Here is a 22,429-nt window from a genome sequence, read left to right as displayed (position 1 = left end):
TATTTTTGAAGGAACTACTTCAAAAATAGTTAGAAAAAATCTTCAACTCCCTTTATTATAACGCAGAATTTGTTTTGTAGCGTTAATCATCTTTCTGCATTTTTTTGCGCCATTTACCTCCATGTAAATCATAATTTTATAATAAGCATAAATAGCATAATTAAAAAAAAATATTCTGTGTTCCCAGACCAGTCACACATTCAATGTTTAGTTTTTACCATTTTCCACTAGATGGCGGATTTTCTCCATATGTAGCAGGGCAATGACTGGCACTGCATTTGAATTTAATGATTCTGCTGTATTTCTTTACCTCTGACTCCATTATAATACAAATTTTGCTAAAAAAAATTGTTTGTGTGTTATTTAGCGATTCCATACAATTGTTTGCATGTGTGTGTTCTGAATTTTTGGTAATTGCGTTTTTACAGCGTGCCTTAAAAAATAAGCCTTTACTGAAAGTAGAAAATCTGCTCATTCTCAAAATGGCATTTAGACATGTGTCACTCTGTGTGTGCTTGTGCAGGCATGCATGCATGCAGGGATCAAAGCACTTTACAAATCTTCAAAAGACAGATCTGTGATCATTATTTGGAGTGGTGTGTGATGTGGCCTCTTATGCCTGGGGGATTATTCCCTACCTGGGCAAGATGACGCGAGACGCCCCGGCAGAAAGGGAGCAAGGGAGGCGGGTGGTGCTGGAGCTCACCGAGGGACTGAGCAGCTGCACTGTCACCACGGACAATTTTTTCACATCACAAGCCCTTGGAGAAGAGCTGCTCCAAAATAAAATGTGTCTTGTGGGAACAGGTAGGCGCAACAAGCCAGAGCTGCCCCCACAGCTGCTGCAGATGAGAAGCAGAGCGGTTCTGTCCTACCTCTTCGCTTTCACCTCCACCACCACCACGGTGAGCTACATACCGAAGCGCAGGCTTGCATGCACGCTTTTGCAGAAAATGTGGACAGGCAGTGTGCGAGGAGCACTCATCAGTTGTGTGCTTAACCTGCAGCTGTTAGCTCACTCCCCCCTGTGTTTCTCTCTCTCTCTCTCTCTCTCTCTCTCTCTCTCTCTCTCTCTCTCTCTCTCTCTCACACACACACACACACACACACTTTTTCTTTGTTCGTGTGCTTTAATAAAGTGTTCAACTGGCCATCTTTGTAAGTGCATATTTTTGTGCTCAAAGGACTTTAACAGTGCGGATTTTAGAAAATATGACATCACACAAAAACTACAAAGTGAGCAAAAAATATTTTTATGCCTATTTGTGACACTCCAAGGCTGTGACAACTTACCCACAAAAAAGGTCATCTGGACATAACACACAAAAACTGATTTGATGTTTTTCATTTTTTGAACAGTTTTCAAACTTCTGGTTTTGATAATAAACCTGGCAATAAAGGGGTTACATCTGAGAAACACACATATTTTATTATATTTTGTTAAGGCTAAAGCCAAGGATGAAATTCATGTAAAAAAATTGGGACTCATGAAATATTTTATAATATTTCTATGAGAAGCTTTGTAAGTGCATTTTTTGGACTCAAATGATTTTAACGTTAGAAAATTTAAACGTTGGGTAAGGGTTAATAAAAATCCCCTTTTTGCATTAAAAACTTCATGTTTTATTCCATCTTTAGACACAAAGAGACTGGTGACACTTTCTATTAATTTACATATAAGACCATTAATTTTAACTCGCTGACCAGGAGGAGTTTACAGTAAAACATCTGAGAGAAACTTCTTTAATATTCTCCTAAGTCACCAGTTTTCACTTCTTCATCCAGACAGCTCACTTCCTGTGTGAGAAGCCAACTGATTAGCACAACAGGAGAGCATCACAGCTGTGTTGTTGTTAGTTTTTAATAAGTAATCAGAGAAGCTGTTTGGGTTCTATGTGATGGTTTCATGGCACAGAGTTGCTCAAAACCAAGAGGATGTCTGGGCAGCCCATCTGACATTATATGGCAAGTAACACTCTCATGACTGGCTCAATACTTCCTTCTTTCTATCCGAATCTGTTGGCATCAGCATTCCTCAGGCACATGTCTATGGCGACTATAATGCTTCTTTGTGAGTATCATTTGGTTGGTTTCTTGAGGGCCGTGCATAAGGTAGAAGAGAGGAATTTTAGTATTGTAATGGTTGAGGAGCTGAAAATACACCTCTGTGTGTTGTGGCTCCATAAATGGCTCCAGTCATGGTCCACAGAAGGGTTTTGAGACATGAAACCATCCAAGACTCTTCAGATCAGTAACAAACAGAAGCAGCGACAGACAGGTAAGGCTCCGAGCTCTTTCTATTGACCTGGAAATCTAATTCTGTGGAGACTCACAGATTACAAATGTTGCACTCATCCATGTGTGCTGTCATCTGTGGCTGCTTGTAAAATCAACATCTAACATTCTCTTTCGGCTGCGTTTTGGTCTCAGTCCACACTCATAAACCTGACAATCTTCTGTTTTATCACTTCCACTAAAAACTACCTTGACCGAATCAGAACAAGAGCATCACGCGTATGAGTGCTGCGACTTTGACCAGACAGATTACAGAGTCGCAGAGAAGTGTGGCAGTCGTGCTCAGAATGTAAATCTGAATGAGTCACGTCAGACATGAAAGCAAACAAGAATGTTTTAATAATTTTCTCTAAATCTGAAAAAAAAAAGTGTTAATCATCCATTTTCGGCCACTTATCCGGGGTCGGGTCGCGGGGGCAGTAGCCTAACCAGGGAGGCCCAGAATTCTCTCTCAACAGCCACTTGGACCAGCTCCTCCGGGGAATCCTAAGGCGTTCCCTGACCAGCCATGAGACATAGTCTCCCCAGCATGTTCTGGGTCTTCCTTTAGGCCTTCTCTCGCTTGGACGTACCCAGAAAACCTCACCGGGGAGGCATCCTTACCAGATGCCCTAGCCACCTCAACTGGCTTTTCTCGGTGTGGAGGAGCAGCGGGTCTACTCCGAGCCCCTCCCGGATGACCGAGCTTCTCACCCTATCTCTAAGGGAGAGCCCAGCTGTGGAAAAAACTCATTCCGGCCGCTTGTAACGCAATCGCATTCTGTCGGTCACTACCCAAAGCTCATGACCTTAGAAAAAATTGCTAATAATTGTGAAATGTACAAGAATAAGTTCTAATCAACCTTTTTGTAGTCAGCATCTTTCTTTTTTTAACTAGGGAATTTCCCCTAAGCTCCCCTGATAGATCGCTTCTGCTGATATATTATCAATATTATTTATTTACTTATTTATTTAAATAAATAAATACATATATATATACAGTATATATATATATATATATATATATATATATATATATATATATATATATATATATATATATATATATATATATATATATACTGTATATACACATTTATATATATTTTATCTCTACAAAACAACCTAAATAACTCTGCCTTGTTGATCTAAATGTCGCTCTGCACTCTGGTCTGAATGCTTCCTTTAGTGATGATGTAGTGTTTAAGGTGAACCTTCCACCTTCTTGTGAAGTACCAGCTCAGTGGCCTAGTGGTAGAGTGTCTGCCCTGAGAATGGGAGATCAGGGTTTGATTCCTGGTCAGGTCATACCAAAGACTTCGGAAAAAATGGGATCCACTACCTCCCTGCTTGACATTCAGCATTAAAAGGATTGGATTGTGGGTTAAACCACCAAATGGTTCCCCAGGGGATGGGTCAAGTGCAGATAACAAATTTTGCACACACATCAGTGTGAGTGACAACTGATGGGACTTTGACTTTAACTTTAACTCCTGCATCAGAGAAATCTCCCTGCAGGTTATCTGAGGTCAGAAGTGGGTTTGGCAGATTAATCGAAAGGATTTTGTTTTTCTTTTCAAGTTTATAACATTGTAAAATAAGTACTTAAAAGGGAGTTTTACTCCTCAAAGTGACAGTAGAGTTCTGGCTTGCTTTGAAGCTGCTGTCTGGAGTTTTCCCCTTTCAGGAATTCTGAATGATATTTCAGAAATACATAAAGGTGATTGTGATATAATGTAGGAAATACATCCATACTTTTTTTTCTTTGCTAAGCCCCACCCCCTGTCCCATAGAGCTCAATGCAGTATGAACTGATAGCTGGTCAGCGCTAACCAATAGTGTTAGACTACTGCTTATGTACAGATGGTAATCAAAGAGCGTGCTCAAATGTTTAGAAAAGTACCTGCAAGTAAATGCAGGTTGGCAACCTTCCTCGTGGGCAAGTAAGTCTTTATATTGTGAATATATGAAAACACAACATAACGTGAGCACAATAATTGTAAAACAATGTGTTTTAGCTTTGTTTACTGGCTAGAGCAGCACGTTTATGAACAAGTGACGTTGCTTTTAGTCTTGAATATGAAAATGAAAGTAGATCAAAATGTGATATGCTTGTCAGCCACTAGATGGTGCCACCAGATAAAAAAAAACAATCTAGACAGTGACTTCAACACGCTCTAGTGCCCCTTCTGCTCACTGTGCACCCATGTTTTAGCTCCTACTAGGTCAAGACAATCATTTTAAAAAGTGACAGAGTTATTTACTCTGCCTTTAAAGGGGACATGTTGTACTGCCATGTGGATCTCTGCTGCTTCTATAAGCGCCCCAAATGTGAAAAACATCTGTCCAACCATTTCCTGCCATTGTTTAGTTTTAGGAACTATGTCTCTGAAACAGCCTGTTTCATAATTTTACCATTTGTGACATCATAAACAGGGAAAGTGGAACAGAACTACCTCTCACGTACAAGAAGGAGCCGCTGCTGGAGGAGCAGCAACTCTACTCCGAGCTTCTCTCCTAAGCAGGGGATGGGTGGGCGTGGCCAGCACCAGCTTGTGTACTTAAACGGACAGAGCCCTGAAGCAGCTCATTCTGGAAGGTACTGAAACAGTCATGAATAAAGCTGCTGAAATCGCTTAATGTGAGAGGGATTTGGAATCGACTAAATATATTATAACTTAAGAAAAAGTCATAATATGTCCCCTTTGAATACACATCAACACATCATAGCTGCGTTGATGTGGTTTTTAAAAACAAGCCATTTGAACAACCTGCAGAACTTGAATATAGAGAATGTATCACGGTAAATACAGTTAATGCAATACCAGGAAATATTTAGTAGTGCCCATTAATTCATATATATCAGGGGTGTCAAACTCAAACGCACACGGGGCTGAAATGAAATTCTGGGACGGAGTCGAGGGCCAAACTTAATATTTTTTGAAAAAGTGACGGCAAATTTGCACATTTTCTTTACCAACATATATGCAATTTTGAACCTTTAAATTTGGAAACAAACATATTTCTGCATTAACACTGAATGTGGAATAACCAAATGACACACGAGCAAGTCAGTTTTAAATAAAATGCATCAGTGGTATTCATTACTTGTGGTATATTCAGCATTTTTAAAATCTATTCAGGATTTATGTTTTCTTGTTTATTCATTTTTCTTATTTTTTATTCTCCTTTTTTCTCCTGTAATACGCGTCATCGCTGCTGTGACATCTAGCTTTCCCCACTGAGGAGCAATAAAGGGATTTTCTATTCTATTCATCTATCTGCAGCCTTTCCACTTCCTGTTTACTGTAGGTTAAATCTTTTCTCACGGGCCAACAACAAAATAAAAATATCATTTTATCTTAAATGAAAATGCAACATCTCACCTGTTAACTTTCATGTTTTGGAGCAGAAAAAGAGCATAAAACCTAAATATTTAAAGCTCAGTTTGCTCCACTGGTTTACTGTGATGCTCACCTGTTCCAGCCAGATACCTGCATCATGAGGTTGATCTGAGCTGAGGAGGAGACTCCTGTTGTTTTGTTCATCTTCATCATAATAATGACAACATTAGATGACAACAGGTGCTCACATAGGTTTGTGCTGATGAACATGTCTGAGCAGCTTGACCACGTTGTTGTGTGTCGGGGAGGAAACAACCACAGAGTCCTGCTGGTTTGAGCGTGTCGCTGCTCGCTGGAGTTATATCACCTCTGTCTGGAAGTTAGTTGGAAAACTTTCTCTTTCAGTCGTGAACACATTACTGAGCAGCTAGAATCTCCGTTTCTGGGCTTCAACGTCAGAAAACAGCAGCTGAGTGAACTCAGCGCTGAGTGAGAGGAGTGTAGTTTGTCTGAGACAGCGGAGCTGCAGACACCGGCAGCAGGCGCTGGAAAAAACACAAAGGAGGGGGCGCGTCTTTGTGGTAAAATTGGCCAGTGGGCCAGTTTTAATATATTTTTGATATTTATCTCGCGGGCCACATAAAAATGCTCCGCGGGCCTTGAGTCTGACATATGTGATATATATTGATCTGAGGTTTTACTTCAGACACAGCAGGGACCAAAACCAAACCTCGGAACAGCTGGAGAGGTCTGCAATATTATTTAAAAAGGGTAAAAAACAGAGTAGGACATATTTATAGAAGGTGAGAAACTGATACTGAGAGTGTGCAGCAGAAAAGAAGGGAGACAGAGTCGGAGTGGGCAGGGCTTTAGGTACGCGCCGGACCAGTGGGACAGAGACGGGGAGTCAGATGAGAGCCAAGAGGGAAGGAAAAGGGGAGTGCATGCTTAAGTGCTCGTGTTCATCTGTGTGTGAGAGAATGAAATCAGAGTGCAAGTGCGAGAGCGTGATCGGGGAGAGATGCTCTGAGAAGATGATGAGTAACAGGGTGAGGCAGCAGCGAGAGGCTCAGAGTGTGTGTGAGGAGGAGTAGTAGTGTGTGAACAGAGGGATGCAGTCATGGCTCTGTGAGAGGGAGCAGCACAGCAACGGTAACCATGCTGAGCCCCAAGATAAAACAGGCGCGTCGGGGTAAGCACAATCCCTCCTCCTCATTCTCCATTTTTCCCTCTCTGACAGTCCTGTTCTCTCCTTTCTCCTTTCATTCATCATCTCTGCAGTGTCTTTACTGATGTCTTTGCAACATCATCAGTCGCTTTCATTGACAAAGGCATCAAATCAGTGTAGTAGCTCCATGCTAGAGTCAAACGTGCACACCAGTGGGTGTTACATGCAATTCACTGACTTTTGCTGCAGGATCTGAAATTTCTGAGCCCTCAGCTGTTTTTTTAATGCTCAATGAGGCTTAGGGTGATGTAATCCATCATGTCTCCTGCAGCTGATTAACTTAACTCAGAGCTAATTTGATTGTGGAGGAGATGGCGTTTAGTAAAACATGGCTGCTGGGGAGATTGCTCTGCCTCCAACAATGTTCAGCATCTTGGTTTTCGGCAGGTGACAAACTCTAAAGGGGAGGAATGCTTTAGTCCTTTAAATCTCAACAGCTGACTGTCAAACATAACTTCTGTAACGCAGGGTAAAACCCATGTGTGGCCTGAAGCTGGGGCCTGCTAAATGCACGCCTCTCACACGCCTGCTGGAAGATGAATGTGGATGCTGTAAATCAGAAGATCTGCTCGTGACACCGAAGCTATTACGATGCAGAGCAGAAATACTTGCTGATTGTCTTTGATGCAGGAGGTTCCTAGAAAACCAGACCTCACTTCAGCGTCTGCTTTGAACCTGGGCGTATCCATGTGATTAATGCTTTGAACGTACGTGTATTGCAAAACCTTTTTCAATGAACAAAACTAACCACGGCAAAGCTAAACCCTGGCTACACTTCTGCAGCTTTCATCAGGGCGTTTGCGTCTTTTGTCCACCTGCAGCTGTTGGCTGGAGACCAGATTTACAATCAGATCATAAAGAATGATGGGAAAGAGAAGAGCATCTGCTTTCTCCTTCAGCTGAAGTGCAGAGGCCCCTTCGGTTTTCTCGCCACATCCCGTGGTTTTGCCATCCCTCATTTGCTGTGATGGCGTTCGCCTTCGATTAGATTCTCCTCTGACTTTTTTTCTACGCTGTATTGTTCAGAACAAACTCAAACAGCATCGCTGAGCTGGATCTTCTCTCTGAAGCTCCAAAGTGAAAAGCAACCAGAGGAAAATGCTGTTTGGGAAACTAGAATGTTTTAAATCTCTTCACAGATGGATAAGTGCCTTGTGATTTTTATCTTGAGAGACATTATATAAGATAGTTTCTTCTTCTTCTTCTACTTCTACTTCTACTTCTTCTACTAATTGTAATGAAAGAACTTATGAATCGAAAGATGTTTGAATTTTAATTTTAATTCCAAAATAACCTTTTATTTTTCTCAGAATTCCATCAGAAAGTTGAATCTGTGTTCTTAAGAATGTTTTTAGGGTTTTGTGTGTGTTTGTTGAATCAAATCATTAGATTACGGAAATTATTTAATGATCTTTTATGACAATTTAATGCACTGAATTATTTAATTTTGTGTTATTTAATTTCTGGTACAAAATATGTTGAAAGACAGAGATAACTGAGATAACATGGTGGTGCAGTGATTAGCACTGTTGCCTCGCAGCAAGAAGGTCGCAGGTTCGAAACTCGGCTGCAGCCTTTCTGCGTGGAGTTGAGTGTTCTTCCAGTGGGTTTCCTCCGGGTACTCCGGTTTCCCCCACAGATCACAACATGCCCTATACGTTATAAATTGTAAGTCGCTTTGGATAAAAGCATCTGCCAAATAAATAAACATAACATCTCAACTATTGTGAAATAGTTTCCTGTTTTACATGGATTTAGAGGGATTTAGACAACCCCAGTTGTAGAGGGGAAATGGTCTTATTTCACTTTAATCTAATAGTTTTTGTCATTAGATTGGATCATATCTACTCTTTTAGGATTAAATCAGGATGAGAATTATTAGACTGTTTTTATCTCTACCCATGTAACATAATTTAGTTTGGGTTTTATCAGTACACAAACAATAAATAAATATTACAGAATAAATGAGTTGATAAATTCCAATTTTTGTGTCTGTGAGGGCACATAATTATCAACAATTATTCAATAAAGTTAATTAAAATATAATGTGAAGATAGAAAGATAATAGAAGATTTTGGTCATTTTTGTTCTAATTTAGCATTTTTGTCCTAAATCTGCTTTATCTTCCATTACTAAGTCCTACATAACTTTATTATAAATGTTGTTTAATGTATTTTCAATATCAAGATCAGCTCTATAATCATAATGCCTTTTTGGTTCTATCATGTCAATAATTTGGTTATTATTTAATATTAGGGTATGGGGTCAGGGTTCATACTTTTCAAATGCATTTAGCATTTGTTCACGTTATTTTATTTGTTTCTATTTATTTCAGTCGACTTTTTATCTTTTCCAATGTGGTGCACACACCTGCTGCACAACTTACCTTCATCTCATGATGTGTCTTTAAATTTGCTGTTAATTCGTGAACTCTGTGATCGTCTCGTCGTGTCTTCTTTTTTTTTTATTAATTGAAGATCACAAAGTTGGTGATTGAGTGTTAATTTACAGAGACATATTGTGGCTGGGATGGATTTCTGTTGCCATAAAAATGAGCCTAGAATCCTATCGGTGTGTAAAATGGCCTTCCGGAACTTCTGCAATTAGGTTCAAATGTATTAGATTCAACAAGCTGTCAAGCACTCTTAAAGGGACTTTACGGAGTTTTGAATTTTTATGCTCGCGACTGCCCCCTCAGGCCAAAAGCGTAACGGCAACTTCAATAGTAGGCTCGTGCACGAGGCGCGCATGCTGTACGTGCACACTCCTTAACAAAAATAACAGCTGAGGCAGTCCCGTGTGTGTGTGTGTGTGTGTGTGTGTGTGTGTGTGTGTGTGTGTGTGTGTGTGTGTGTGGGTGGGTGGGTGGGTGGCCCGGAGGACAGAGGACAGAAGAACACGCAGCTAATTAATTAAATAATTTGGTTCTGTACCTTTCTCTTCAGCACAGCCGGCAAAGTTTTAAGATGGGTCAGTCCTCATGCTCAGATCATTCCCTTCCCTTGCTTGAAAAATTGTTCCAAAATGAAAGTTGAACCCACATCTTTTTTATCTGTGAATTCAATGCCGTTCGGCGAGTCTCAAATAAAAATGTGGGCATATTACTGTAAAAAAATACCATTAATGTAAAAAAGAAACTCTAAATAAACTATGTTCACATCCAGAATCGAACGTGGGTCTCCTACACAAGAGCCCGATGTCTAACCAGGTGAGCTAAAGCTCCAATGATGTCTTTGGTATCTGTAATATTTATATCTTTGATGACAGCTGAAACAAAGTTCAAAGAACAGTTCAGAGCGAAAATGGCTATTTTGTTGCTAATTTGCAGGAAATATCTAGAAGAAAGTAGCTAAGGGTCCTCAGAAATGTAGCTAGATTCATCACTAGGCGTTAGGAACAGCGACAAAGTGGCACTACCTCTCTCTCTGCTGCTAAAGCTACTGATAGCAAATGCTACGGGCGATGCCTGAGAGTGAACGCGCATGAAGCAGCCTGCTCGACCCGAGCAACTCTCTTTTTCTGTGATTTTACAGAAAAACAGGCAATCACAGTAAAAATGCCAGGGCTCATTCTACAGGGCCAGGGCATTGCAGGAGAATGTATGAAGAAGACATTTATTATTTGTATACATGTTTTGGCTGTCAAACTTCCATAATGCCCCTTTAAGAGTAAACATTTAATGTAGCACATAAGCTCTAAGAACCAAATTCTGGACTAGTGTTTTTGTGTCTCTAAAGCTATACAATGGCCTCAGACTGTCAACAAACATAATTTGATGGTGATGTACAGCATTGGAGACCGTTTTAGCTCTGGTACTGCCACAGGTTTTTGGGTGGACATCTCTGTGTCATGTTGAAAATCTAAACGTCTTTCTTTGATTACATTTTGTTGCCTTCCTGTGGATAAAGTATCATCTTAATATAGATCCAATTGTACACAGATAACGGTTTCTGATCTGACTCTTTGGCAGCAGTCATTGATGATGCAAGTCACATTTGTTTAGTGTGCAATAAAAATGTAAAATTTCAAACCCCAATAAAGATCAGTCATTTCACCTTTCTGATCGTAGTGATTCCAAACATCTCAACTGGCATTGGTGGTATAGTGGTAAGCATAGCTGCCTTCCAAGCAGTTGACCCAAGTTCAATTCCCAGCCAATGCAAAGAGACTTTTGTTGTTATGCAAATCAAGCAGTTGGTAGAGGCTTTTGCTAATCCCTTTTTAGGATAACTAAACCAATGATAGGGCGAGCGATGCAGTGATTCAGTTGGATCACCAGGTTACACTTTTAACCCTCTGGAGGCGGGCGTTGCAGATTTGCAACATTAAAACCTACCTACCTGGTTACTCCACATACTTATTTCATGAGCACTTTTTAACTCAGAAGTACCCCTGAAGGACTTAGTTGTTGGTCCTTTTATCAAAACTTATTTTGAGCCTGAGAGGGTTAACTTTGCTCATTTCTTGTTCTCAGTTATGAAATCCTGTTCCTCCTTCAGGTTTCCTGTCTCAGTAATAAAGACGTGCAAGATACGGGCATGTCTGCTATAAATATTGACCTCCCCTTGCCTGCTTCTGCTGTCAGCATGCAGCGTTTGTGCTTCGTACTCCGCTCTCCTCCCTTCTACCGTGACTCTGCAGAAGAAGGACATACAGAGCAGGGGTGAAATAAAATTCCAGGCAGAGATCTGATAAGCATCACAGCGAGGGAGGCAGGGAAAGCGGCAGAAACAAATGGAAAGACAGACTTCCATCCAACCCCTCACAGATACCTTCCCTGCTGCCCTCAGCAGAATGCAGGATGCAATTAACAGGAAAAAAATTACACGGCATTGATTCTTCCCTCTCCCACAGCCCCGTGTTTATCTTTGTCCTCAGCTCCCCAGGGGTCATTACCCTGTCACTGCTTTTGCTCTGTAGCTTTGGCACATAGATGCTAATATATAATCCATAATTGTAATCATTCTGTAGCAAGGAAAGCAGGACATGACTCAGAGCAAACCTGCTCTGTCTGCATCAGCAAAATTGTCTGTTAATAAAAGGCACTGGAAGGAACTGAGTATTGAGCTGTAAACATAAAAAAGGTGCGGCTATGTTGGATTCACTCTACACCAAAAAATGCATTCACCAATATTAGTTATGGACAATATTTCTTTGACTAAATCCCATTTATTTAATTCCACCTTCATGCATGTTTCCTTATCTCTGGACGGTGAGATCAGGTGAGCCGTTTCGTCTTGATTTATCTCAACATTTGTGTCTTCGCAGCGCGATCAAAGAGCATGGTCCTGGAAGAGTTGTCTCGACTCTCCAGGCCTTGCTCTCCTCAGGATCAAGACAAAACTCTGAAGGCAGGCTGGCTGAAAAGGCAACGGAGTATCATGAAAAACTGGCAGCTGCGTTGGTTTGTCCTGAGAGCCGAGGCTCTGTACTTCTACAAAGACCAGGATGAAAACAAAGCACAGGTGAGGCAAATCTATCGTCGTCTGGATTCACTCAAACTTCATATGATCTGAACATTTTGGATGTTAAGCTATCTATCCCACATTGTATTTAGTAGAATCTAATTATCCATTGCTCAAACAAACTTGGATTCATTTGGAGTTTTGCCCAACCTGACGCTGATAACGAGCAGCCGCTTAGTTCTGCTGTAATCGTTGACATCTGGTCTTGTTTGCTGGAGGGATCCAAAATGCAAGTGCATCCAAAACCATCAGAGGTTTAAGTAGATGAGATGTTTCCCTGAGTCATCTCTGCTTCAATCACATTTACCTCCCCGTGTTGGACAGTTGCCCAGTGTGCTGGGGTGTTTAAAACGCGCTGCACGTCCGAGTCCAGAGCCCCTGCTTGTCTGTCGGTCTGTTTCACACCTATTTTCTTCTCTCGCAGGGCTGCATTCCGCTTCAGGGTAGTCAGGTCAATGAGGTGCTGGCCAATCAGGATGAATCCGGTCGCCACCTTTTTGAAATTGTTCCAGGTGAGTTGGCATGGCGACAACTGTGTAAGGAAGTAAGAGATGCCGATGATGCTCGCTGCCGCCTAAGAGCCGGGATAAGTGAACAAATCACCAGGTTGATGTTTAAATGAAAAGAAAAAGGTTGTGGCATTTTATCGCTACTGTGCTAAATTCACCTTTTGCATCCTTATGTGCTGGCTTGTGGATGTGTACGGCCTCTATAAACACTCAAAATGTGGAAAAAACCCTTCCATCCATTTTCTGTCAGTGTTTAATTTTAAGAATTATATGCTTAAAACAAGCTGTTTCAAAGTGTCCATGTTTGTGATGTCACAAATTAGAAAAAAACCTCACACGCAAGAGAGAGATGCTGCTGATGGTGGAGCAGTGGTTCTACTCTGAGACCCTCCCAGATATTCAAGCTTCTCAGCTTTTAGCAGGCTGGGGTGGGTGGGCGTGACCAGCTCCAGCTTGTTTTCTTGAAATGACAGAGCCCTGAAATGGTGCATTCTGGAAGGTACTGAAACTGTCAAGAGTAAAATTGTTGAAATCACTTTATATGATAAGACTTTTGGTTTTCATTGACCATAGAACTTTTGTGACTAAAAAAGAAGTTATATTTCCCCTTTAAGATCTTTGCAAAGTTCAGATTTTTAATACAAGAAAATGTGTGCATTGATGTCAATTATTAATTGAACAATATTTAGACATATTTAGCATGTAGGCTTCTGTAAAAATATTTTAATGTAAAATATACAGTAAAACTAAGTTGTCTGTACTACATAAGGAAACACTTGCATCTACCCACATTTGTTTGTACTCTGAAAAACAATTCGTACTTGTTTGCATCATGCAAAAATGCTTTGTTGTCATATGTGACATGCAGTTGACATTGTAGACACAATTTATTAGTAAAATAAGGTGTAAAGAAAACAGGTCCTGAACAGAAAGCGAAAGGCAGCTGAGTGAGAAACATGGTGCAGTTGCTGCTGTCTCCAGGGGACAATTTTCTCACACATAACACACCAGCAAACAGCATGGATTCAAACATAGTGATGAACACAAGTTCCGATAGGCAGCAGCACCCAATACAAGATCCAATTTTGAACAAAACTGTTTTGGATTAATTTGGAGAAAACAATTTGAACAATACATGAGTGCAACCTTTGTTCTATCTGTCCTTCAAAGAAACGTTCCCAAACTCATTTGAAGGGAGAGAATTCAACGTACCTCAAAGGTCTGATGAAATGAGCCAAATGTCAACCTTAAATGTCAGGCAGAGAGGTCTCATGCTGACTGCACTCAGAGGAGGCTAAAACAGAGCTGCAAGACCGTGTCTTTGTACTTTACAGGGGCGCTCGGGCTAATAAGGTTATTGGAAGTACTGATACTGGATACATGGTTACAGTTATTCTGCAATTACTGCTGCAAAGCAATTTGGGAAACTGGAATCTGTTGTACACTACTCAACGTGTTGAGACGTGTGGCTCATTTTGCTGCATTGATCCAGAGAGTAATGAAATAAGTCTGTGTCTTCAGGGGGAGCTGGAGAGAAGGATCGAACCGGCATGAGCCATGAATCATTCCTACTGATGGCCAACTCACAGAGCGACATGGAAGAATGGGTCAGAGCCATACGCAGAGCTATATGGGCTCCACTCGGCGGAGGTGTGACGCCTTAACACACACATCTACATGTATTTAAATGTTGTAAAAAAAACAAATAAAAGCCACCCTAAACCTGTGTATATATATATATATATATATATATATATATATATATATATATATATATAGTCAGGTTTAAGCACCTAAGACACCATATAACAACACAACACAAGGAAAGAGACACAAAAGTCAGAATTCTGTTTTAAGCTCGAGGAGAATGGAATAAGGCCACACTAACCCAGTCTCCACTGAGCTGACAGTTCCTCCAAACCATTCTGGCCTTTGGAATCCGAGCACCTCTATTTATTACAAGTTGGGAGCTTCCTAGTTACATGCCTGAAGAGCTCTAAAGGGAGGAGGGAAACACAGCTCTCAGTCTTAAATTGTTACAAGTTTAAAACAAAGAGCATTCATTATTACACACAGAACTTTCAGTGTCTAATCACACGATGAGTGGCAAACAGTTGCACGAGTCAGCAATTGACAGAACAGCGGATCTCCTCAGGTCATCCTTGGGTCACATTAGGTCCGATTTTAACACCCTTAAAGTCTCATGAGGGAACTTTACAATACAGCAACTGTTTAAGCATTCAAATGGTAAAATCATTAAGCATAAAACATGGTAAATGAAACATTCTTTAATAATAATAAAAGCATAAAGCATGATAAATGAAAACATGAATAATAACGTTTACGCTTCTGAGATTGCAATCGTTGTCGCATGACTTAACAATTACACATCATCACCCCCTGCCCCCCCCCCCCCCCAACACAATGGAAGAAATGTTGGTAAAATATATGTCGTTAATATCAGCTCAGTTTTTCTTATCGAACCATTACCGATATATTTAAAAAAAATTACTAACATCAGCCAATATTATTATTGTGCAGCCGTAGTATGAGCCATTCATCTATGTGGTTTTACGTGATGCATATGTTTATGATGCTGCAGGTATTTTTGGTCAACACCTGGAGGAGACAATGTTGTATGAGGCTCAAAGTGGCCCTCAGCGAGCGGTCCCCGTGCTGGTTGAGCAGTGTGTGTGTTTCATTCGCCAACATGGACTCAAGGAGGAGGGCCTTTTCAGGGCGCCTGGGCAGACCAATCATGTTCGAGAACTGCAGGACTCCTTTGACCGTGGCGAGAAGCCAGTCTTTGACAGGTGAGGAATCAGGAGGGGGCGTTTTAAGTAAAGCAGCGTGAAAAGCCGTGATCTGTGAAGAATATCATCGTAAAACCTGCAGCCCTTTTCTCCTGCAGTTCCACTGACGTCCACACAGTGGCATCACTGCTAAAGCTGTACATAAGAGAGTTGCCAGAGCCCATAATCCCATTCTCCAAATACACTCAGTTTATCTCTTGTGCTCAGCCTCTTACCAAGGATAAAGAAACGGTAATTGAATTAAGCATTTCATTGATAATTTATGCTGCTCTTCTGGTAATTCATTTTTATTTGATTTCTTTTCTCAAAGGGCATCGTTGAATTAGGCAAACAGGTGAAATCTCTTCCTCAGGTCAACTACAACATCCTGAAATACATCTGCATGTAAGTAAACTGTGTCTTGTGGTTTACCATTAGAATCAGCCTTTTGTCTGACAGTGACAGGCTTTATTGTCAGTGCCTTTGTAGTTGCTGCTTTATTATAAATGATTGGCAGTATGTCAAACCAGAGAAAGCTGTTATTACACCCACATCACTGACGTCAAAGGAAGAGGCATCACTGAATGCATGACGAGCTATGTCTACACTGTGCATAGTCTCAATCTGATCCCACTCATCAGCCGCAGCCATGACTCAGCTCGTCTCTTCTATGCAAGTCATTTCTAAGAGAAGCGGCAACAATTACAGATTTAAGCTCTGCTTTTCCTTCTGTTTTCTTAGGTTTCTGGATGAGGTTCAGCTGCACTCCAATGACAATAAGATGAGCGTTCAGAACTTAGCCACTGTGTTTGGACCCAACATCCTTCGCCCAAGAGTGGAGGACCCTGTTACAATGATGGAAGGTTGGAGATCATGTTAAATGTGACTGTTTAGCATTTCTGCTGTTCCTAGTAAATGCTTTTATAGCTGGGGTCAGTAGCGTGATGTCATTGATGAGAGGAGGAGGGGATTTTGAAATCTAAACAGCTACAGCTGCGGCCCCTGTTCCCCCAGCAGAAGTTACTACTAGGAGGTAGAGCGGGTTGTTCAGTAATCGGAAGGTTGCAGGTTCGATCCCGGCTCGGACAAGAGAATTCTGCTGTTGTGTCCTTGGGCAAGACACTTAATCAGCCTTGCCTACTGGTGGTGGTCGGAGGGACCAGTGGCGCCAGTGCTCGGCAGCCTCGTCTCTGTCAGTGCGCCCCAGGGCAGGTGTAGCTACATTGCAGCTCATCTCCACCAGTGTGTGAATGGGTGAATGACAGATTGTGTTGTAAAGCGCCTTGGGGGGTTGTAAAACCCTAAGAAGACGCTATAGAAATATAGGCCATTTACCATTTACCTTTCCCTTCTGGAAGGAGCTGAAAGCCACTCCTCATACTGTCCACACAAATAGCCTGTAGCACTTACAGAAAAGTAATGTTTTCAATATGTCCCTGCTCAGACACACCTGATGCTAACTGCTGAATTATCTCCTCAGCCTTCATCGGGTTCTGCAGGAGCTGCTAATGCCTTGTTTTAATCAAATTTGCAGTGTTCAACCAGGGAAACATCTAAAACTGGCAGGGATCTGCCACTTGTGACCATTGCTAACGCCACATCAGGCTAATATAATAGTCTGATGTAATGTAGGGGTTAACGCTAAGTTTATCACTTAGCTTCAATACACAAAAGGTAAATCCCTTTCCGTTCCCCTAACTCTTCTTCCACAGTTAGCTTGAAGTTTACAGACTGACACAAACTGAATGCAGGTCAAGTTAGCATTCAAGCTAGGTTGATGTCCTAAGCTGACTAAGGCGTCTGCGTCACAGTGTAGTACAGGCCGGAAACCGGGTTGTAATTTTGTTGATTGATAGCTTCAACTTGTGGATACACAACTATATTGGTCAACGCTCTAGGCTTGTGTAAATGATTTAGGCTAGGGAAGGGGCTTAAGGGAAATGTAAAAATGACCTACTTCGTATCATAACGCAGGGTCAGATAGTCAAATTTGAGCATTTTTTAAGATACTTAAGAAAAAATTGATGCGTGTGTGTTTGTCGCTGTGAACAGGAAGTTCCCAAGTGCAGCATCTCATGACCGTGCTAATCAGTGAGCACCGCAGACTTTACCCAAATGAGGAGCTCAAAACAGAAAACAAGATTCCCTCACGCCAACAAGACTTTCAAAAGGGGAAAGTGGAGTGGCTTTCACAGGAAGAAACTAACCCGCCAACTTCCACAGATGTAAGCTCTAAACCCCTGAAAGAAATCACCTCGTCTTTTGCTCCTTTGTCAGATGATCCAACTGTACAGAGCCCTGTTCTGTCTGAAGACAGTCAGATTAAAGACAAAGGCAAACTAGAAGAAAATGTGGATGGAGGAGTAGAAGGAAAAACAGAAGGAGAAATTGAAGTAGCTGTCAGCCCCAGCAAACAGTCTAAAGCTCTTCCTTCATGGAGGTGCTCCTTCAAGGGCACTGCAGCCTCTGGAGGACCAAAGGGTAAAATGGGGGGCTCGGCTGGGGACGTGTCTGCAGCTGTTGGGAGCAACTGGCTGATGAGTGGCCTGTCGTCTCTTCGAGCTCACAGACGCACCACCTCATCTGGTGAAAAAGTGAAAGACTCCTCTTTGTCACTGAAGGATTCTGCCCTTTCTCTCAAAGACCCTCCTCTTCTACACAAGGACTCGCAGAGAGACTCTGATGATGAATGCTCTCAAACTTCCCTGTCTCACAGAGGCCTTCACCACCCTCACAGACTGTCCGCCTATGACAATGTCGCACCTTCCAGCCTCAGCCTGCCTGCCGACACCTCCTCCATCTGGACGCCCTTTGAGATCTCGTTGTCGGAAACAGAGGGAAGTGGTAAGGTAACAAAATTAGAACAAGCAGCAGAAAGAACGAATACTTTAGACCCTAGAGCAAGTGGGAGTGAAGAGGATGTTACAGGAGCAAATGAAGAATCCGCAAGGAAAGTAACCCAACTCAAACAGGAGCTGAAAAAACAGAGGACAAGCTATGAAACCTCCCTCCGCAAGTAAGTAGAGTTTTTCAGTTGTTTAATGGATTTGCATTGAACGTAACATGTAACCCCTTTATGTCTTCTTTGAGGTTGGAGGAGTCCTGCTTCAAATACCAGGCCCAGGTAAACCGCCTTGAAGAGGAGCTGGACCAAGAGAAGAAGAAGTTTCAAATGCTGAAGATCCGACTCAGGAACTCAGAGCGGGCACATCAAGATGCTGAAAACCGAAACCTTCTCCTCCAAAAAGAGATGGAGGAATTCTTCAAGACACTTGGAGATCTGACAACGGGAGCTCCGCGGGCCGACTAGACCAGAACAGACTGCCTTAGTCTGGTCCTGAAAGCCTTTATGAACCAATACCTCTAATGCAGTGATAAATTGCCATATTTCCCTTTTGTTCTGTGCCTCCACTGAGCAGCTTTGATGCCAAACAAGAACTCCTCTGGACCAAGAACTTCTCAGTTTGTCATTCCAGAAAATTTCCTACAAATTGGATAATTTACTTACTAAATTTCTTTCTGAAAAACCAGTAAAAGCCTTACACTCCAAGTGCTACCATCCACATGTCTGACAGTAAATAAAGAGCAAATGTTTAAAGCTTTTTCAATGTTAAAGCTTAAAGTTTATATTTATCCTGTGATTGGTCTGTTAGTGAGGCAATCTGAAACTCTAAAGCTAAAATTTGTTCATCTCACTTTCTAAAACACCACACAAGCTTTACTTTTAGTTGGTAACATTTGGCCAAACTCTGAAGAGACACCTAGCGGTGCTGAATGTTTTTATTTTATAGTATTACCTGCACTTATGCTCAGAAAAAGAAGTCTTGCCAAGTCTCTTGTTTCCGTCTTATTTTTTATGAGGTGCAAGAGTGTTAAACCCCTAAAACAGGAAATTACAGCATTCATTTGAGATGTGGCAGGGAAAATGCCTGCAATATGCATTCTGGGAGTTGATACACCAAAGGACTGATTTCTGGACTGCTGAACCACAAAAAGAATAAAAGGACAATTTGGGAATTTGAGACACGGCAGCTGGGAAATACCTGTCGGGAAACATTCATATGTCGGCAATATGTACAGCTCAGTCACTGATTACACTAATGCATAGATTATACAATGTAAGAAAAGTGAAAATGCATTTTAATTGTATCTCTAAATAAAACGTATAAATAGTAGCTGCCTTAAAATAAATAACTGAAAACAATGAGAAGGTATATTATGCATTTGTTTCACGTGCTTTTTATCACATTCCTGGTATTTCAAAAATGTCTGCATGAATGTTTAAAGTAACATTAGATAGTTTGGTAATCTACATTGATATCAGTGATTGTTGAGTTAGAAATTTGGCTAGTTTCATATCTGACACCACTTCGCAGCCCTCTGCTGGCCAGACACCGCACTGGCTAGTTTAGTGGAGCCAGTAGGTGTTCCAGCCAGCAAGGGACATTTCTGCTTACTGTAGCTTTTCACTAACCAATCAGAGTGGTCATCAAAATACGTTATTTCCCCTGCTAGGCTTGTCAAAATAAAAGTTTACACTAATTGATTTTGTCACACCTATACATTTAAACACCTATACATTTAAAAATACATTTTTAGGATATTATAATGACTCCAACTTGTTCTTTCCATTTTTGATCTTTATTCTGGGTTACTGTTGGCCGTTCCACAAAAATAAACAATCAATGATGAACAAGAGTCTGCTTCTAGACCTGCAGAAAGAGAAAACCAAACAAATAAATTAAAAGGGACACACAACAATACAACAAGAGCAAGCTATCACTGCATCAACCTGATGAGGAAATATAAAATCAACATTGTTTTACTGAACAATCACACGATAATAACTCACAGTGCATTAAGTGCCAACCACAGCCTTAAATACATGTGTTGAAAATGCCCAAGTCCATACTGTAACATGATGAAGGAGCTATTCCTCCAAGGTTATTTAACCTTTCTCCACAGATGCCTCTGACACAGTACTCGAGTGCATGAGACTGCCTCAAGGTCATGCATTCGCTTCTAAAATTGTTTTCTTTCCAGCAAAAGAAGAATGAAGATAAAGGACTCTTTTCTTTTAATAAATCAAAGAACTCTATTTGTAGTAAAGCTAATCAAAACAAAGCGTTAGTCAATAATATAATGTTGACCGATCTGTGAAATAACGTTATGATTAGTATGCTTTAATAAGTAAATTACTTTAATTGAGTGCACTAGGCACGCTGATACACGTAATGTAAACGCATGACACATTGCTGTTACTGATCCAATCAGAACCTTTCTTTCTGAAGCGTGGCATAGTCTCTGTGGTGTTTATAAATCTGCCAACTTTGATTCGACCAGAATTCAAAACATCCAGATTAATAAAACCAGGGGGTCCCTTTTGATGCCGTGAACCACCTGTCGCTTTTTACGTGAAGACAATCCAAAGACTAGTTTGTCGTACTGCTGACGCTGTTCCACCGGCTCCTGTACCGAAAGGGGGGTCCGAGGACCTGACATTCTGGATCTGTCCAGAGGTCTCATCTCAAGGGTATGTGTGGAGCAAGGGTATGTGTGGAGCGACAAATATGGCGTCTCATGTGTTTATGAAACTCCGATCAAACTCTGATCATAGCTAGAAGCAAAACATCACAACATCATTCAGACTTGCTTCTCCAGATACGAGAGTTCTGATAAATAACATCACTCACACACACCATTCATCTCACGTCTCATTACACCAGATCCATTTGTCATTTAGAGTAGAGTTAGTCTTGTTTAAAATTGTTTAAATTGTTTAGAAATAAATTGTCTTAAACGTTTTAAAGGACTCTCTCTTCTCTTGTCTCTCAGTTAATACAAAGTGTTACAAAATCCCTGCAATAAAAAGTTCCAATCTTCTGGTTAAATAACTCAGCGGTCCGTAAGATTGATTTCATGTTCACTGTGGAATCTTAATGTCTCACGGGTCCTTAATTAGATGTAAATTAACTTCTTTTACAATACTTATGAGAGCACCATGTGAGCACCTGTGTGTGTGTACCCGCGCTTGTATATGTAAGGTTTCTCTATAGCAGGGTCCAATAAAGAGTGTGAAGGGCTACAGATCGGTCCCCCAAAGACGTGTAAAATAGAGAAGGAGCTCCAAGTCCCAGAGATCCAAGAGTTGCCCCAGAGCGCAGGGACCCCAGGGAGACTGTAACCAGAAAAGCTCCAGCCCCTGCTCAAGAGGCACGGAGGATTGCCCCGGGGGTCACAACCAGCAGCTGGCAGAGCCCGAGAGATATCAGCGACAAGCCCACAGGTCCGCCCGCAGCCTCCCACCCCCAAGGTGGCCGAGCCCGGAACCCAGCGACCCGGGACCCAAGGGCGACCAGCCCCGCCGGGGACCCAACAGAGCCCAGGGACTCAGATCCCACCAGGCAGCCACCGGGATCGATCAGGTAGACGCCAAAAATCTTAAACCCCCTGACCCGGGAGCCGCGAACACTCAGGCAGACCAAGGCACCACACTCCTTTGTTACATCCCCCTCTGCAGTCTAGGAGGTTCTGAGAGGGATGTCCAAGGATTAGACTATTTCTGAAGATGGTAAACAGCAAAGCTGAATGTTATGCTTACCAGTTTTAAAACTGCACACTGATGGTGTAATTAGTATTTACTGTGTCAACGGAATAGCTATACTAAAACCAATACTTGCACAAGGTCCAAACTGGACTTATCGTTAGCTTCTAAATAACTCAAATCAGAACACCGGGGAAGAAAACTAAAACTGGAAGCTATATTACAAATGCTCAGCTCTAGTTAACTTAAGAGCATTCAAAGGAAAAACACCCA

At 41.5% G+C, this 22,429-nt stretch overlaps 1 protein-coding gene across 4 annotated transcripts; it reads left to right on the top strand.

Annotated features, from left to right (window-relative positions):
* The first annotated feature begins 1,802 nt into the window (after positions 1 to 1,802).
* arhgap22a (Rho GTPase activating protein 22a) lies at positions 1,803 to 19,816 on the top strand. Of its 4 annotated transcripts, XM_070542431.1 has the most exons (11): positions 1,828 to 1,965; positions 4,711 to 4,873; positions 12,115 to 12,311; positions 12,736 to 12,823; positions 14,342 to 14,470; positions 15,423 to 15,633; positions 15,732 to 15,864; positions 15,944 to 16,017; positions 16,354 to 16,475; positions 17,665 to 18,628; positions 18,703 to 19,816. In XM_070542431.1, the coding sequence occupies exons 3-11, from the start codon at positions 12,129 to 12,131 to the stop codon at positions 18,920 to 18,922; spliced, it is 2,124 nt and encodes a 707-aa protein (XP_070398532.1). In that variant the 5' UTR covers positions 1,828 to 1,965; positions 4,711 to 4,873; positions 12,115 to 12,128; the 3' UTR covers positions 18,923 to 19,816. The 4 variants fall into 4 exon arrangements, with proteins under 4 accessions (XP_070398531.1, XP_070398532.1, XP_015799756.3 ...); XM_070542430.1 differs by lacking the exon at positions 4,711 to 4,873 and having other exon boundaries at positions 1,803 to 1,965; XM_015944270.3 differs by lacking the exon at positions 1,828 to 1,965 and having other exon boundaries at positions 3,665 to 4,873.
* The last annotated feature ends 2,613 nt before the right edge of the window (positions 19,817 to 22,429 follow it).

Source organism: Nothobranchius furzeri, chromosome 12 (assembly GCF_043380555.1).
Source record: "Nothobranchius furzeri strain GRZ-AD chromosome 12, NfurGRZ-RIMD1, whole genome shotgun sequence".
NCBI lineage: Eukaryota > Metazoa > Chordata > Actinopteri > Cyprinodontiformes > Nothobranchiidae > Nothobranchius > Nothobranchius furzeri.
Note: the sequence above shows the minus strand (reverse complement) of the source record. Positions and strands in the feature narration are given on the sequence as shown.

Coding starts and splice junctions, on each gene's coding strand:
- arhgap22a (XM_070542430.1), top strand. CDS start 1,899: ATGGTTTCATGGCACAGAGTTGCTCAAAACCAAGAGGATGTCTGGGCA. Junction 16,476..17,664: donor CCCTGTTACAATGATGGAAG/GTTGGAGATCAT, acceptor CGCTGTGAACAG/GAAGTTCCCAAGTGCAGCAT. Junction 18,629..18,702: donor TATGAAACCTCCCTCCGCAA/GTAAGTAGAGTT, acceptor GTCTTCTTTGAG/GTTGGAGGAGTCCTGCTTCA.